General features: G+C 38.0%; 1 protein-coding gene across 1 annotated transcript in view; it reads right to left on the bottom strand.

Annotated features, from left to right (window-relative positions):
• LOC140328357 (glutathione hydrolase-like YwrD proenzyme) overlaps positions 1–19,633 on the bottom strand; it is a 31,848-nt gene that overhangs the window by 11,080 nt on the left and 1,135 nt on the right. Inside the window, exons 2-7 of the mRNA XM_072407887.1 lie at positions 16,692–16,845; positions 15,412–15,565; positions 13,467–13,673; positions 11,163–11,315; positions 3,513–3,600; positions 3,192–3,363 (exon numbers count right to left, since the gene is read on the bottom strand). Coding sequence (XP_072263988.1) covers positions 3,192–3,363; positions 3,513–3,600; positions 11,163–11,315; positions 13,467–13,673; positions 15,412–15,565; positions 16,692–16,845 — 928 coding nt within the window. The remainder of the gene's footprint in view (positions 1–3,191; positions 3,364–3,512; positions 3,601–11,162; positions 11,316–13,466; positions 13,674–15,411; positions 15,566–16,691; positions 16,846–19,633) is intronic.

Raw genomic sequence — 19,633 nt, 5'->3', positions numbered from 1 at the left:
AAGTAACCAACGACGCCGACGAACGAGGAAAGTCGTTGGAAACGAACGACCGGACCGGCGGATCGGATTGGACGACGATCGTTGACCATCGTTCGTGTGTACGATCGTTCTTGATCGTCCATGGTCTGAGCATGCGTAATGAACGAACGTTCGTTCACTTCCTGTCGTGCACGTCACTCCCTGTATCGCTCAAACGATCGTATCTATTGTGTGTACAATATCTACGAACGATCGTGTCTTTATCTGTATGTGCAGGATCGGTGCTATACGATCGTTCGCAGATATCGTGCAGGATCGTTCGTCGTTCGTTTAACAACGATAATAATTGGAAGTGTGTACGTAGCTCTAAGCTATGTACACACTTGCAATCATTATCATTAGAAAACGAATGACTAACGATTATGCACAATTATTTTGAACGATCGTATTTTTTGCACAATTCTGTACATGTTGTAACAATAAGATCGTTCAAATATAATCCACCAATAATGTACACATGCTGGATACGATCGTTTGAACGATGCATGACATGTAGAGGAGAAAGTCTACTGCAGAAACATTCACGATCACTGAACGACCGTACACACAGTAGATAGTGAACGATCCTCTCTCATTCAGATCTGCTGGGGCGGTCGTTCGTTTCCAGTGACAATCCTCGCTCATCGGCGTCGTTGGTCAGTCATTGTGCACTTTTTTTGTTAACAATTATCGGACAATCGATCATTAGGCGTTCGTTTCCAATGATAATTATTGCAAGTGTGTACGCAACTTTGGACAGTCTCTTTTGACTAAAAAAAGGCTTCTGTCTGCCTAAAGCTGATTTTCAGGGTTTCCGGTACATTTCTGGTTAACAGTATAAACAATTATGCAGAACTCATTTGATGTAATGTATACTTTTATATTTTGTAAAATTATTTATCTGATCACACATTTTATGAAAATAATCTGTTCCTGCTTCTGCACAAGCACTGGCTCCTAATAGACCCAGCACTAGAGAACGATAGATCTGCTTTTGAGCCAGTTCAGCACATAAGTTGACTATTTACATAGGAGGATGGGATCTGGGGATGCAGCAGACCATGATGATTGAATCAACCTAATAACACATCCTGGGTAGGGAGCACCATTTAAAAATTTAGGGGTAAACCAGAACTGCAAATGTAAGGCTTTAGGAGAAAATGAGCATGGCACGTTACATTAAACATTCATAGGAAGCCGGGAGAGATATGTAATTTCAGCTTTGATATCTGTGTTTATATGCACGTAAATAGAAACGGATTGCAGGTATCGGTTTTAAACACAGGATTCACATTTGACAAAAATGAGTTCTACTGAACAGACTCTCAATGCACACCCTATTACGATAAAATCGGAATAATTGTTTCTTTCTTTAAAAGCACTCATGATATTGTCAAAGGTTATCTTCAGTGTTCACAGTTTTTCAAATGTTACAGCCCAACAGTTGTTGTCCATGAACAATTAACATAAATGTTCTTATTATAAAACCTAAAATAATAAATAATCTTTTCGTATAAAATACAATACAGAAAAAAAGAATATTAAACAAAAATGCCTATATGTGTGTCACGATAGAAGAAGTCAATTCTGTTATATGTAATTCATATTATGTACTGAAGGATAGGACATGTGCTGTGGGTTCCTAGGTGGCACTGCTGTGTCATATTTAGGATGAACACAAAAGATAATTGTTGGCAGATAGAAAAGCACAAAGGTTCCAAAGTCTGCAGCCCTTTTATGGCCATGTCATTTCCATGGTGTAGCCCCATCAGTTAAGTTAAGTAAACATTTTTATCTTGAGTACACATACACACACTGGTACTGGTATCACAGGGGACCGTGCTGTGGTCATGAAGTCATCTACCGCCTATAAATTTTAACAGCTCTAAGAGCAGAAGTTACACTAACAGTTTACCTAACAATAAGCTTTATACCTTTTTGATTGGCAACAATGACTTCTAAGGGACCTATACATTGCCTTGAAAGAAGGAAACATAAGAATTTTGTTCCTTTAATTCATGAACATTCATTGATAAAACGATTGCTATTAATTCCAGTATATTATGTGGGAAATATCTGTGGCCTGTAAGCATTCACATGCTTTGCTTGAAATAAAGGAGAATTACAATCTTTTACCTTCCATTTAAAGCAGCATCAGCATTAAAACCTTTTTCTCTTGAAATAAAAAACAGGAACAATCAGTTATCTTGGATGAGCAGCAGAAAATATTAGACACAATAACCAATAGTTTGCATTGCTATCAAGCAACCTATGGACTCTAGGGCTAGCGCACTAAATAAATTGGGGTAAAAAAACATGTGATGCTGCATTGGTAGCTCTTGCTGAACCTTGTATTTTTAAACAGGTTGATACAGTTTCTGCAAAAAAAAAAAAAAAAAAATCTGGACTATAGCTTATGAAAAGTGGACTTCATGTCTAAGTTTGACTCCACTTGGTCACCGTGGATCCAGCGGTTCCTTGAACCCCACCTTGAACACCACCTCCTCAGTCTTTAACTGGTATTTATGGAATGCCTATTACATCTTAATCACCTTCCCTTGTCTCTTCCCCCACCTTCTCTCCATCCTATTACTCCATCACTCTTTGTAACTTTTCTCTGTACTCTTTTGAATCAGATGTCTTCTTTTATTACTGATGCTATTTATACAACTCATGTATACTTAACTCAACATAAATGTATTTGTAAAAAAAAGTCTCCAGGGGCCAGAAACTCTCACCTCCACCTCCTCTAAGTTTTGAGCTAATTTTCATGAACATTATAGTTGAGTTTAGCTATTGCATAACCCTTATTTAACAATTGCATTTTGGAAGGCTTGGCTTGAAGGTCAGGAAAGTCAGGCTCCAAACAATGTAGGGTTCATGAAAAAATGTTTTCTACCCAATGAAGCACACCAGGTCATTACAGAGCATACCAGCTAATTACATGTCATAATATACATCATTTTTATGATGGGTTTTATTTCCCATCAATGGCTAATGGACAGATTTAAATACCCTTTGACTGTATGCAATTACATCATTGGTTTATACTATAGATGTGGGCTAATTTTTAAAACCATATATTTAAAACAAAAATACCATTTAGCTAATGTATTGCCTATTTCCAGACTGTTTGTTTATGTATATTATTTTTTGTTACATACGAAGCTTACCTTTTTAAATTAATATGACTGGCTTGTCTTGCACCATATACTTTACTAAGAAGGTCTTCGGTGGGAATTGGAGCAACTGCAGGGTCAGCACAGTACCAATGACTGTCAGAGACACTTAGCTTTAGAGCTTCACAGGTTACATGGAGGTAGTCAGCACTGTTATGACCCATCTCTGCAAATATGTAAGGTGCATTGTTAATCCTATAATGAAGAAAAGGTTCACTCAAAATAAAGAAATCAGATGTTATACTTCAAACCCATAAAATAGAAACATACTTTAAGTCTGTTATTTTGTGTCATCATATCCTGCTATTTTTGTACCTTTGATGTTGAAGTTTTCCAGAATATTTAAAGCCATGAGAACAGTGATGCCTTGACTGTTGGGTGGTATTTCCCAAACCTTTATTCCCTAATAAAAAGAAATATTTTTTAAAATTTTTTTTGCATACCATATGAAAAGCATACTTACAGTTACACAAAATAATAATATATTGGGGTAACAGTACAAGTGTAACTATGCTATGCCTATAATGTAGTAGACCAAGAAACCTCCAACAACCTACAATTTTAATGTATGGCTTATCCTAATTGACCATTATACAATTACATTATTACTAACACTACTAACTAGTTGAAACAACATATAGGAAACATTCTTAATGAGTTGATGTCAATGGTTTTATCACATTGTACACTTTCCAATCAAGTTAGGTAGGACTAGATCAGAAGATGTTTAACCAGAGTTTTTTTTGAAAAGAACAATGTGGGTGTTGAAGGGGAAATAAATTGTAATAGATTAAAAAACAGTTGTTTTGAAAACCAGATTTGCCTTCCTTAATCCAGTTTTTTTTAGCTCACTTGCTGCCTAGCAAATTCTGCAGATAATCTAGTTTAAATAAAATATATATTATTGGATTATATTATTTAATATATTTCCATAGATGGAACACTATTCATTTATTGCATCTATTGCAAGGACTAAGGGCCCGACCTTGAATTTTGCTTCAGTTCAGCTATACATTCCAATGCAAGAACACTACAAATAAGTGAAATATGATAAAGCAGCCACAGAAAATCCTTCATTTTTGGTTCCCGGGCACTTTTTGCAATAACGTTCAACGTTTCCTGTAAACGTTTCCTGTAAACTCTTATAATTAAGCCAGTTTTATTTCCGCTGTATGGGTAGAATCACACCAGGACTGTTCAGTTAGAACTAGGTACTTCAAAAATAATTGAGTTTTAAGTGTTCTTGCATTAGTATGCAATGCTGAACTACAGAAAAAAGCATTTCAGTGTGAATTTGCTCTCAATGTGCTTAGTTCACACCAACATGTTGCATTTGCACAAAAGTTCTCATCCATACATTAGCCTTGGATTTTTCTTTAAATGCTTTGGAAATGATGTGGAAAGTAATAATGAGTACAGCACTACTGTTTATATAATTAATATTCAATAAATTCTAATATTCATAAATATTAATATTTATGTGTGCAATATCAGTAAAAGACATTTAGGAATGAAGTAGTTTGGGGGGAAATGCGCAATGTATGCTTGTTTGGGTGTGTTTAATCTAGATTTGTAGCTATGTAAAAACAAAGCATTGATTAGAGTTCACTGATTAGGACATTCTTTACATGATAAGTTATCTTTACTATGGATAATTTACGTTTATCAGAAGAAGAAAATACCTGTAATTCACAAAGGAACAACTGGTCACTATGATAAAGGTCCTATAAGTGTTGGCTCTACAATTTCACCATTTACAAAGTACTGGATATAGTTCAAATTCAATGTTGTGGCGATTTTGACTTGAACTTCGATATTCAACGATTGCTATTTTTGCAAATTTTTGAGGAAGTCTACAAATGTAGGTGTACCCTCTTGCGTACCATTTAGAGGCCAACAAACCTTTTTGAGACTATTTAGGTTTTTCATAAAACTATGGAGTCCCTTTACATTTTAATTAGATGCTTGTTCATGCATAGAGCACTGGGATGCATTTTTCTGTAGCTAGAAAAAAGAGGAAGACAGGCATAATGTGTTTCCATACCCTATACCTTACTAGACCCAATGTCTTACCATAAATAGTTAATACAAGGGCTTTCATAGCCTCACCAAGGCGAATGAGTAGAGGGGTACATTTGTATCTCCTACCTATTCTCATGAAGTGTTTATAAACAGGATTTATATAGCTCCAACATATTATGCAGTGCTGTACATTACATGGGGGTTCCAAATGACAGACAGATACAGACAGTAACACAGGAGGAGGAGAGGACCTTGCCCCGAAGAGCTTACAGTCCAGAATTTAAAAAAAAATAACCTTTATTTATGTCATATGAGACACTCCCACCACTAAGTGATGGATGTCTGGCAATGTTCTAATACCATAAAATAATCCATGCGTTATTACTGTGCTCAGATGAATCTGTTAATGACTGTTCTACAGATTCATAAATAGATGATCATGGCCAGCATCTTTGGAAGCTGTTACTTTCCTTCTGATGACTCCACTACTGATCTCTACTCACTTTATCTTCACTTCTTTATCTCCCGAATGTCTAAAGCTGCGTACACATATCAAACTTCTGTTATTGGAGATAATCTTTAATAAACAAAAACAAATAATAGGGGTGGGAAAGATGGACAGAAAGGGGCACCCCGCTGTATTCTCCTCCATATAAAATGAAAGCAGTTTTCCCCAGTTGGTTGTTTGGTAATACACCATGGCAGACTGCATTGGGGAGCCGCTGTATACCCGTTAGATTTTTGCCCAAGAGGATTAATGTTTGTTTTGTTTTGCGTCAGTTAATTAGCAGGTGTACTTTTATTCTATTCTCTTAACATACTAACCACACCCAACACGGCTGAATTGCTATAATCTGCCTTTACCAGCATGACTATGAGAGGCAGCAACTGGAAAAAACATACAAAGCTTGAGTAGGGCATACATATGTACATTCGTGCTGAAAAGAAGGAGTCCAGGAGGAGCGCAGGACCATTTGGACTAGGATTGAGGGATCTACATATGCATTCTGGTTGAGTTCGTTCACAAAGCTAAACAAGAATAAACTTTTACGGTCATGGCACTGATGCTTTGACCATTCCAATGCTCTTCTTGCATATTGAACCGTTTACATAGTATTTTATAATTTTCATTTCATACAGTAACACCCCCACCCTACTGTACACTTGAGGTCCTCCATGTGATTTGCTATAGAAATAAAACCAATCCATTCACATGGGTTGATTTCTGTCAGACGTGATGGCTATTTTATTTTGAAACAGAACAACTCTGCAGCCAGTATAGGCTTGCTCTTATTTACCCTGGGAAAATGTGACCAAAGGTACATTTAGCATTTGTCACTATGCATTCTTTGACATTGCTGAATATCTGAGAGCTAAGCCTTCTATTGGCAAGAATTGATGGGATGAAGACATTTTTCCAACCAATCTCTATTGCTTTCCTTCCTCCCAGGAGAAGAACGTTCCAGAGATGTCTGCAAACATTTTCACCTCCCTCCTCCTGTTAACAGATGGACACTAGCTGTAGGTCTGACCAGCATGTAATATCCATTACCAGCTTTACTGCTTGTAGAAACTTGAATTGCAATAAAAAGAGCTATTTAAAAACACAAAAATACAGTTTATGTGATGTTTTACCTCCTTTAATGTATAAATATGTAGTTGATTTCATTTGTTTAAAGATGATATGTGAAAGTTCCCACTTTAAATAAATAGCAAACATTTGTTTTTGTTTGCTATTATGATTATGAATATCTAAGGGTTCTAATGTTTAAGAAAAAAAACTTTACATACTTCAATTAATAGGTGTGTCCAGTGAATAATTAGCTTGTCTTGTAGATCTGGTTAGGTGATACTCTGACTCATATACCTGGCATATAAACTAAACCCAAAACCATAATTAATTCTTTTGTAATCACAGTCAATGTATTTTATTAGGCCTTCATGTATGTTAATGCATTTTGGTGGTATTTCACTTCATTTAGGTGTATTCCTGGGACACAGAGACTGGAGTATTGAGGGAATCCAGCTGGGTGTGTCTGTCTTATGTGGCCGAGTGCCAGAGACTGGGCATGGCTTCTACTAAGTTTTATTGTTGGCAAGTGGACTAATTTTCGAGATGTAAATGACGTACCATGAACCTATATTAGAGTTTAATCATATGAATTATGTAAGCTAATGTTCTGATGGATAAATTTAACTTTTTTTTTTTTAAAAGTACTATCACAATGATAATTACTATCGTTGGATCACAAAATTAGGAAGTGTCATATGATTATAGGCAGGCATTGGAGGACCAGAGTGAAAGCTGGCTTTTTTCATGTAATAGAAAAAAGTACACGACTTTCTGACTTTATCACAGGAGCAGTTTGCCCTATGATTTGTTATGCAGGCATGCTCTTTAATGTTAAAAATAGAAAAACAAGGAAGCAAACTAACCTTTGTATACAGTGTGCAATACATTACAATTTACCCAAGACTAGAGATGATGTCAGATTTTATAGCTGATGCACTCATGTTGATACCCGAAGATGGATATGTCATCTAATGGTTAGGGTTGCATGGGTAATTTCGATTCTCATGTAAACTTCCTTGTTCATGCTACTGTAGAATATTAGTTTGCAATTGTTGTGAGATCAGTATCACAAGACGTATATTACAGAGACATATTTAACATGAGAAATCTATCCAGAGCTTCATGAATTGGTGATGCATTTCCTTCTCACATTCTCAGGGGTCTAGAGCATCTCTGGGGTGTTAGATCACACTGTACAGTAAAGGCAGGTACAAAGGACTTTTAGGTGAGACAATAAAAAATTGTAGTTCTAGCCTAACAATGGTCATTTCAGAGAGTGTAATGTTTAATGTAAATAATATTTTATGCGGGTGAGAATTCTTGATGAGAATGTGGCATGAAATGGTTTGTGGATGTGGACAGTGTCTCTCCTGGGTTCAGTGCATTCCAGATTGTGGTTCAAGTACTGTCAAAACTGGTGTGCTCTATTTGAAATATATGTATATGTAGGAGGACTAATATATCTAGAGATAAAATGTAGAATGCAGAATAAAGAGGGCACTGTTGTTTTTCTGAGTATTTGGGTGTAGTAACGTGAACTACCCTCAGATAAGTAAAAGTAGAAATGCTCGTATACTCAGCAGTAGTATTGGTCTAAAATCTCATTATTTGATTTGACAGCTATTCGATCGAATGGGGGGATATTGTTAGGGTGATCGAATGCTGAATTTGAACACCATTAAAGTCAATAGTGGGAAAATTCAGGTTATTTTTCGGGACTGTGAAGAACTGCAGGAGAAATCAGGGGAGCAGAGCTGACAGCTCCGCTCCCCTGATTGCTCTTTCACCCCGTTACTAGTTGTATGTGTTCTTGGATAGAGTTTCCCCATCCAAGAACACAGGAATCCTGTGTTCCTGGATAGAGAAACTCTATTCAGGAATAGGGATAGTGCTCCCTATTTCCTCAGCCAATCAGAGAGCACTAGAGGTTTTGAATGGGGAGACTTGTACCCATTTAACCTTTAATGCCGGGGATCACACACTGTTCTCAATAAATGCAACCGCATTTATTGAAAGATCCCCGGCACTAGAGGGTAATTAACCTCTAGTGCCGCAGATCGCACACTGCTCTCAATGAATGCGACCGCAGCTGCATTCATTTAAGGATCCCCGGCACTAGAGGTTAAAGATCCCTCCGGCACTAGAGGCTAAATGGGGACAAGTCTCCCCATTCAATCACTTCTAGTGCTCTGTGATTTTCTAGGGAAAGGGAAATCCTGATGACGCTTGGGCTGTCATCAGGGTTTACCTTTCCTCAACCAATCACAGAGCACTAGAAGTGATGAATGGGGAGACTTGTCCCCATTTAGCCTCAATTTCCCGGGGATCCCACACTGACAGTAGGATTCCCACAGCTATGCAGCCATGGGAATCATCCTGTCATTGTGGGATAACCTGTAAAAAAGTAAAAGTTATATACACAAATCACACACATTCAATAAATTACTTTAACATTAATTTTTTTACACACGAATTCGAACAGCCATATTCGAGTTGAATAAAAGGACAACCTGAATTTGAACACCAACACTACTCAGCAGGCCCTGATTTGGTCGGTGTATTCTTTCACAGAGAGTCAGGAGAAGTCACAGTGCCAGCCACACTGTATTGTACCCATACAGTGCATTGTGAGCACAGTTGCTTTTTTGAACTCAACACATTTTTATATTTTATTGATTCCTAGCTGTTTTTTTCTAGTTAATGTTTTCTAAGGGATTGTCTTTAACATCTAGCTGCATACTAACTTTTAACATACTCAGATCAATAACATACTACAGATCAATTTTCCTTAGGGCTGCTTGACTAATCCATTGACTTATAATGTAGGTCAGGTAGGGGTTAATTTGCAAGAAAAGGGAATTTTTACTAAAACCCACCCAAACTTATATCATCGCCCAATATATAAAAGTGATTTAGAAGTGGTTTATAATCATGAATGTTTACATGTATTTTAACTACATTTTAATCCATCCTACATGTAGTTTGGCTGAATAGGTCAATATGTCTGGATTTAGGAAACAATTGAATGCAAGACCTAAGGGGAAAATTATGGTATTTTTTTCTGGCCTTTGGAGGGAAACTGCAACAGTCAATGCAACAAAAAAGCATAAACAGGCCTGCAAATATGTGAACAACAAACCTATATTTAGAAAATGGGGCAAGAAAAGTATACAATGGTGGGAAGGGACCAAGAAAGTACATTTTACAGCAATGGTCGCCAACTGGTGGTCGGCGCAGAACTATTACCTGGCCAGGGGTCCTTCTTCTGACCCCGCTGATCATGTTCCGCGTAGTCACAGCCCTGCGCTACTGCCCCCAGGATCTTTAGCAAGCAGGTCTGAGCCTGCAATGGGAGAGTGGGCAGGTTCTGGCATCCTCATTCATTTTGGGAGAAGAACCTTTCCCTTAGAGTGACAAACCGCTCCCCGCTCATTTGCGGGATTTAAAACAATGAATTTAGTGGTCCGTGAGGTCCAAAAAGTTGGCGACCACCTGTTTTAAAGTGTAAATAATGTAACTATTTTTTAATGAACATATCTATTTATTTAATTTTTTATTTTTGGTACTGGAGATTCCATGGTCCCTTTATGCCTGGCCGCACTTGCCAGCTGTGGAGGACCAGGACACTATGGCATGGTCTGCCAATTTTTTTGTGGACATCACAATTTGGTTTAAGCTGTTCCAATTTCAACAATGTTAGGGTAGAATTTAATACAATAACAATAATTGAACTATGTATGTATGAATTAATAGCAGTCATTTCCTATGTAATGAGATGACTAACATGACAAATATTGCCTATTTCAATTATCAAGAGCACATCTATTGTCCCTCAAGGTTTGTCACTAGTTTAGAAAAACTAACACTTAGGGGGCTTTATGCTATTTATAAAGCAGTGAATCTTTTTTTGACTATTCCCTGGTGGAGAATCTTCTAAATCTATGTAGTTTAGATTTATTCTCCAACGGAATGTTTTAGCAAATGTCTGATTTTTTGCCTTATAAATAGCCCCTTCAGATTTGACCCCCTATATTGAATGTAGTATAGTATTTGTAACATAATAAGCAAGACCACATGCAGGGGTTGTAGTTGGCGGCCACCCAGTCTCCTAATGACACACTAATATTGTACCCTAGACCTAAATTAACATTTCAAATCTGTAGCATTTACAAATATGTAAAAACATGCAGGAGTAATCTTAGGAGTGTATCTATGCCCAGACTATGGACAGGCCTGGTTTTCATCTATGTGGCTGCATAGATGGGTGTTGGGCTGCTCATTGAGCCAAGACGTTTGATCCATTTGAAAGACCTGTGATGTTTCCATTTACAGTAAGTGGTCCTTACAGTATAATGCATTGTAGTCATTACCTTGTAAGTTGTGCAAATTGGTTGAACTTTTTCAGTCACATGACTTGACAAATCATTAAGATCCAAAAGACCACCATTGTTGTGCACCAGTTCTACAATGGCTTGTGCAATCTTTCCTTCATAGAACCCTTTCTTGCCCAGTTCAGATAAGGCCTGAAAGCACATCAAAGCACCATTTAAACATTTTTGTATCCTGTAGAAAACAAAACTCAGGCTTTTAAATATAAGCACACCTAAAGTAATGTTAAACTGTCTGTTAGAATAATGAGCATTATTGGCATTAGTATCTAATGAATGGCTTCATATGGTGCCTGGCAAATTTCATGAAAAGAACTGCTTTGAGGAAAGCCCCATTCAAACCCTACTAGTCTAGTACAGTGTGTTGCACCTGCCTTATTTTTTGCAACAGAGTGTACCACCATGCACAGTATGTTACCACGTGTTCTGATGTATTGGAGACTTATTGTATATTGGGCTGCCATTCAAAATGATTGACATGACATGCCTTGTGCACAGAATATAGGCCTAATGCCATTCGTAGGCCAAGTTTATTTATAGAAGGCAACAACCTAACTATAGACCAGATAAATGTTATGCAATAAAAAATGACAGAATAAAGAACATTAAATACAGAATTACAGATACAACTATCTACCAGCACTATTGTGATGTATGTAACATTTATTACTTTGGAAAACATCCCATTTTTGACCTTTGTGGAGTTTGCTTGAAAGAGGTGTTCCTGGCCTATAAACAGCATTGTGACCTGTATTATCAGTCACAAATCGTGGGTGTGTTACGCGGTATCCTGTTAAGTAAGGCTCGCCTACAACTGATTAGCAATAAGGCACTTAGTCTAGAATGTGGGACAAAGATAGGCTGATAAGAGGTTCTACTCAGCATGGTACGGGTCTCTTTGAGGATAATGATTCACTCAATCAGACTAATCATCACTGCTTTAACAATGTAAGTTACAGAGTGAATAATATTAACTTTTCCTAGCCCAGAGGTGAGTAATAAGTATGTGTGTAACAAATCTAAGTAAGTGAGTTTAAATCTATATTGATAAATTGTTAACGTAACTGTACTTCCAAAGTAAAGTACACTCATCTTTTGCCCCCCACCCCACTTTAAAATAGGAAATTTACTGTAAATGGAACTCCCTACCTAGGATGTGCCATTAGGAAAACAGAAAATACAGAGGCTTAATGTGGCCTTGGTCCACAAGAAGCACAGTTGGTTCAATGGGTAACACTCTGGCCTTTTACAGCACTAGGTCACAGGTTCAAATCCTGGCAAAGAGTTTGTAATGTGTAGGTTAATTGGCTTTCCCGAAAAATTGTATTGGAGTGGGAGACCTAGTGACATGACTATGGACTTTGTAATATGTTGGTGCTATATGATTACTATGTGGGCCTACTAAGAGTCTTCTTTCCAGCCAGTACATGCACAGTTGAACACCACTCTACTTTTCACATAGTGCCATTAACATTTATTAGCTACAGTTGCTTTAACCTCCCTGGTGGTCTAATTATGTCAGTACTTTTAAATGGTATATTGTTTTGCATAGAAATTTGTTGTTTGATATTGTAGGCCTGTAATTCTTAAGAATAACTCACTGAAATCTGTCCAACCAATGAACTAGTTTAAACAATTTTCAGCTTACTAAAAATATGTCTAATGTAACAAATGTAACAAAAATAATAAGTGCAATAAAATATATCTTGAAATTGAGTCACGTAAGTATAGAGATCAAGTATAGTGAGCATAAGGAAGTATGAGCAAGCTGAAGAGAACGAGGAAGAGGTGAAATGGAAATCTGCTTAAATTTGTTCAAATTTGCCGCCCATTCACACCCTCCAGCACACCCCTGCCGCACACTCACATGTCCCATTGATCAAGCTGGGGATGCAAGGCCAGGGGGCACAGATGCCAGGCGGGCATCGCTAGAGGAGGCTGCGGGCTCGTGGGGACCAGGTAAGCTCTTTACAATTCCACCCCGAGTGTGGCTGGGGGTTACCGCGTTTGGTAACACAAAAGCACACTTAGGAAACAGTTGGCACTCTGTAACAAGATCTGTCTTGTCAGATACCCTCAGATTCGCTAGTTATTTTAGTTTAAGGAAAGCTGCAGATTAAAAACAATTCAAAAATTGTTGAAATTACAGAAACATATCAAAGTTTATTTAAAAATGTAGTAAATGTGTTCCCATCTTGCTAATCAGAATTTGATCAGATGATATGATTTTGTACCACAGATATTACATATATTTAATTGTGTCTGAAACTGAAAAGAGAAAATTACCTTAAATGTGTTTGCCAGTGAGGGGTTTCTGAAGAGCTGCCCATGACATGGAGCTTGTCCATTGACCAACAGGTCTGTGCCATATTTGTTGTTTGGAGTCTGTAGTTTGTTGGCTGAATCATTCCATAGGAAAGCAGAAATTTCAGACACTGGAAAGCCAGATTCCGCTAGTTCAATGGCCGGCTGTAGGATTTCTGCTAGGGTCAGCTACAAAGAGTAAATAGTGTGAGTTGCAGTTTCAATTTACAGATGTTTTAAGTAAATATATTGCTTGTATGGGTCACATTTTTATTTACGTACATAGAATGTATATGTCCATGAGTTGTTGTGCTTACATAGGACAGAACATACATATTCTATTCTTTATGACATTTATATGTTACAACAGTATGGCTGGTGAGAAATAGGACAAGTGCCTCTATTCTTAGTAAATGAGAACCACTGCTGATAGTGTGAAAGGGTTTTCTTTAATAAAGACATTTACAGATAGGAAATCATTTGACAGCACTAATTCTAGACATTAGCTGAATTTTTTCACGCTCATTCACTCAGTTAATCAGGTCTAGTATCATCTGGATTATGTTAGGTAATTTTGGGGATCTATTTTTTATTCCTAGGGAGCCCAGTCAGGTCAATGGGGAATTGATCCTACCTGTTTCCCCTGAAGCATCTGCAAAAACAGATCATTAGGGTAGTTACATGCAAAACTTTCCATACCCTGCTCTTAAAAGGTCAAAAAAGAGCTCTTGAGAAAGTCTGATGATGTCATATGTGAATTATAAGTGAATTGTAAAGGCAGGCTCAGAGCCGACAAGAAAAAAAAAAAAGCATAGGCACAGGGGCCTCATGACTGGGTGCTTATGGGAACCAGGCATGTAAGAGTAAAGGCAGGAAAAGAAGGGTGTGGGTTATGGTGGGGTGAGCATTAGGGGTGAAAAGATGGTGGAGGAGGTAATAAGGCGGGGCAGAAAGAGGAGGTCATTGGTAGTTGGCATAGCTAGAGTGAGCTTAACACCCACCCACCCACACTGAGCTTCGGATAGTTTGTATGTTAGTAAGTCTGGTTGGGGCAAATGGGGTGCGGGGAAGGCAGGGTCAGGTTGATGATGCAATGTTGGTAAAAGGACTCATCACGGATGATGTCCACAATAGAGGCAGGTTTTGTAGAAACTGTTGAATGGTGAGGAGCTTGGTGAAGGGTTGTTTATAATGTTTTATTATAAAAACATGTTGGTAATAAACAGCTGACCCCAGCCAATTTTTTCCAAAACACAGTTGTTTGTAATATTTGAAAGGGTTTGGGGGAGGGGTGATGGTAGTTGGCTGGGGTAGATATGTCAGGGACTGCTGACACAGGAGCTAACCAGGTCATGTATTTGTATAGTCCACTGTACTAATACTAAAGGGGATGCTACAACAGAAAAAGACCACAAAAATCCTATAGCATATAGGTGCTCGCAGGCAGAAAAATAGTTGGTTGGATTCCCTCCCCCTTTAAAAAGAAATATTAGCAGACTAAATGAAGTGTAATCTAGGTGTCTAAGTTCCTCTTTCTTCGTGCCATGACCTTAGTGTTCTGGCTTGCCTAATGGCCACCCGCAATTAGCACTTGAATATCATAGGAGGAGGAAAGGATCACGGTCTCCCATACCCAAAGGAGAGTATTTTGGAACATTTTCAGAGATACAGAATGAGGGGGGAGCATTATAGGTGATTATATGTGTTTGTTGGGGATGGTAAAACAATACATGCATGATTTGCCCATAAAAGTAAAAATTCTCTAAGTTGGCACAGTAGGTTTATGGAGCATTCTTTGAATCATGACTTTTGAATCGCCCTCACAATGTAGCATATCATTCTGTGTAATATTATTATTCCTTTTGTACCTATGCTAGGCCAGAATTATTGTGAACATCTCCACTCTTGAATAAATGTAGCATATTACCTTCTTGCTGCCAAAGAGGTCAACAGTATCAGCCCAGGCAGCTGCAGCACCTGGCACTGTGACATTGTGAACATGTGTAGGAGGGACAGGGTTTTCCTGATCGAAACCTTGCTGTTTCAGTACTTGCAGACTCAATGCCCTTGGACATCTGCCACTGCACAAAAGCAAACAGAATTAGCAAGTTAACAAACTGACTGATATCATGGCTCTAATGCATTTAGAAACAGATAAAACAAATGCTCAAAGTTTATGGCACCCACAAACACCACAAAATCAACAACTCTTATTATTACTATAAAGTTTATTATTTGTAATAGCTATGTATTAAAACAAATTGCATTATTATTGATTGTGCTGGTAAATACAGCAAAAAAGAAGCCAGAAGATCAAGATAAATCAAAGTATAGTTAATCTGTTTGGCAGATGTTTTTCTATTTGTTAAAGCTGCCCTGAGAATATACCGGTTGTACAACAGGGTCTACTTTGGATTTATAAGTCAATTATATTGATACTTATGTAACCCAAAATTGAAGTCACAGTATACAGAAGAATCCCTCTACATCCTGAAGTTCTCCTTTAAACCCAAGGATCTGTCAAACTGTACAAACAGGTCCCAGTCAAATATACCCCCCCCCCCCCCTTCCATCCCTACCATCAGTTTATGTAAGCCTAATTCAGTAATATGAAGCAACCTAAAGGGGCATCTGCTGAGATGGGATCACCTGAGGCTTTACCTGGGGGAGGTGGGTCCCTTTTCTAACATAGGTTAGAATTACCATACTATTATCATGATTTGCTTTTTACATTTTATGTTTGTTTCTGGATATATATGAAATTAAATGAAAATTTGATAACATTTTTAATATTTAGAATAGTGCCTCCTTATATTTCCATGATGTTGTTGTGGTTTATGGATTGATCCATTTGTAGCTTGTAGGTTTTGCACACCCTCATGCCAGTAATACTGTATGTATTAGCAAATGTATAGCACAACTGTTGGGAGATATATAAACACAGAAAAGTTAATTTAAATATTTTTATTGGTCAGATCAAAGTAAACACATTTAGAGGCATAATTCCCAATAAAACATTCATAATCTCCCATGTAAAACTAGCCTGGGCTGATGATTAATAGACAATAATATCATATGCAAGTTTGTCTGAAAAGAATATATTAGATGCAAATTGTTAAGAATAAGAATGTTAGGAATACATTTTACATTACATTTGTATATAACAAAGACAAAGTTCACACAGACAAGGGTAAAAATAAGCACTACCTTCCGTTAAGGCCATAGACCTTTTTATTTTCTGCTTTGTAAAACAGACAGAAGCAGTCACCGCCAATACCAGTACTGGTGGGTTCAGTGTCATTGAGGGCAGCAGCCACCGCCACCGCTGCATCAGCAGCATTGCCACCTCGTTTCAGAATATCTACAATAAAAGATAAAAGACTGTTACAAATTCAATCAAATCATACTAAATGCATAACAGCAGAGTTATCATAAAGAATGCAAATAAAAAGGTAATAATGATTTCCAGCTTACATTTGAATTTAGCAAAGAAAAAGCCAACCTTAGTATATTTCTTCCCAGCCTAGCTCTGACCTTTATATGTAAATGCAGATAAACCAAGGTGCTCAATATAAATTTAAATCTACATACAACTGCATTAAAGTAGAAACAATATATTTCAAATATTATTCCATATGTTGGTAATTAAGTGTACACCAATCCTAATATTCTACTTTAACACAAACATACACAAGTACCTCAACAATAGGCTGCTCGCTCCTTCCAAGCAGCCTATTGTTAAAGTATGTATGCTTTAAGTAAGTATGTGTATGCTTGTGCCAATGGCATAGAAGCCGGCTAGAGCATGTTCAATTTATTTAAAATACACCTAAATCCATTTTTGTGGATAGGGTGGTGAGGGGCTAGAACCAGATTTTTATTGTTTGTCTTTATCTAAAGGTCAGTTCACAAAAAAACACACAGTGGAATGCACACATTTTTGGAATGGCATCAGAATAAATAGACAGCAATGTAATATCCAGTGAACTCTCCATTACTTTTCAGTTCAGCACACAGCAAACCAAACATTTTGTTGCGGCACACTTCATTGTAGTGCAGGTGTGGTTTGGAGATACAATAGGGTTCTATTCTGAAATAAAGGAATTGCATTACCCCAACCCAATCACAGTGCTTTACCATTCTTTACAGAAGCTGGCCTGTTTTAGCACCTATAATGGCAATGGCCTAGGATAAAAAGACCCTGAGCTGAGTGCAGAATAAAATAAATAGTAGTTGACTGGGGTAGAATGGTAAAGGGTTGTCTCATAAGGAGGTGATTGTAGATTGGGGTGGATGTCAAAGAACAGCTGGGCAATGAGGGGTTTTCATTCAAGAAAAAGAAGACATTTTGAAGACGTGAACATGAGTCCCCCTCTTCTCTCCCAATGTTGTATTTTTGGATATTTTGGATCATTTGATGCCAGGTTATAGTTATTCTATTATCTAATATTTATTATTATTCTATTGCCTATAAATGTATTACCTGTATTGCACCTAAAGCATATTGCCACAAACCTGGTGGGTCCTTGGCAGTGCTAAGAAACGATAGATGAATGAAGATCAATTCTTTTTAACCTGTTCAGTACCTCAATGATCAAAACACTAGTTTTGCTGTTCACAGTTCTTAAGTGTTACATCCCTATGGTTGTAGTTAAGAATGATTAGTAAAATCATAAGGTTTATTGAAACTGGCTGGTACGGATACTTATTGATTTTGATATCTGGGGGCACTGTCATTGGCTTAAGTTTACCAAACTGTGGATTTATTCTGGAAAGTCAATATTAAGAATAATATTTTGATGTGGTGCATATGGTTAAAACTTCATCCTGTAGCTTGGCCCTGCCCAAATTATGGACCAAAAACACCAGGCAATCTTCGGTTGATCTCAGATGACAGACTGGTTACTTCAAGCCAGTGATCAGGTTCTGCAGACATCAATGAATTGAAATAGGTTGAAAGGACTAGTGTGCTGGCATTTTTGTGCTGCACAACATTGTTATTGATGGAAAATTGTTGCCATTTGTATAACCATATTCATCATATGTGTATCTCAGCCTACTACCGAACATTTTTTTAAACATTTTGTATAAAAATAATGATAAAAAAATACTCCCCTAGCTGCTCTCTTCGCTCCTCAAATTACCTACTAATGACTTCCTCATTGATAACTTCATCACTTGCACGTCTCCAAGACTTTTCTGGAGCTGCCCCGACTCTCTGGAATGGTCTTCCTCATCCTGTTCGGCTTGCTCCTACTTCCTTTTTAAATCTCACGATCCGTGCTCTAAAAACACACCCCGTGCTCGGTAAAAAAGTGTGAGTGCAAATGCACCCCACAAAAAACGTGCACTCGGGTACTATTTGTGATCCCTCCTCTAAAGAGCAAGGGTTACCCTTTATCCCCAGACCCTCCGAAGCGAGGCTCCAGACGAGGGCTGGGTACTGAGCCTACCCAGCCAAAGCTGGGATAGACTTACTTGCCCCACTGGCCGAAGCCAGAAGGGGACCTTTTCTCCATGGGACCGCCTAAGCAGGTCCCAACAGATACTAAGCTGGGAGCTCTCCCGAAGAGACGCTCCCACTGAGGGAGAGCGCCTGGCTGTTAGGCCAAAGCACTCTCCAAGACTTCAGGGCTAGCCCATAAGGGAATAGCACCCTCCATCAAACAAGTGGCAGACAAATACCACACCAGTGACAGTGACAATGTAAAAATACAGAAATAAAATGTGCACAGTGCATAACACACTGGGCAGAGTTTTAAAAATTGCCCATCTGCACTAGCTGCAGCTAATGCAGAGTAAAGGTGATGTGCCAAATCAGCAAAAAAGTGACGTGACTGTGCACATTAAAAATCAGTGGGTTCCCGGGCCCAGTGATTTTAAGGTGCCCCTGGATCGCCACTCCAGGGGTACGACACTAAAAGTGAGATTTTAGTCACTAAAAGAGAGAGTAGGCTTGCTCCTACTTTCTGCATATTTAAAACTCACAACCCATTTTTTCAAACTTGCCTACACAGTCTTCTTTTGTCTTTTGAAACCTTCACTACCTCCCACCACTCCATATCTCCCCTCCTATTGTGTGTTACTTCCCCCACCTTCTAGATTGTAAGCTTTTTGGGACAGGATCCTCCCCTCCTCCTGTCTCACTG

The sequence above is a fragment of the Pyxicephalus adspersus genome, chromosome 4, assembly GCF_032062135.1.
Source record: "Pyxicephalus adspersus chromosome 4, UCB_Pads_2.0, whole genome shotgun sequence".
NCBI classification, from domain to species: Eukaryota; Metazoa; Chordata; class Amphibia; order Anura; family Pyxicephalidae; genus Pyxicephalus; species Pyxicephalus adspersus.
Note: the sequence above shows the minus strand (reverse complement) of the source record. Positions and strands in the feature narration are given on the sequence as shown.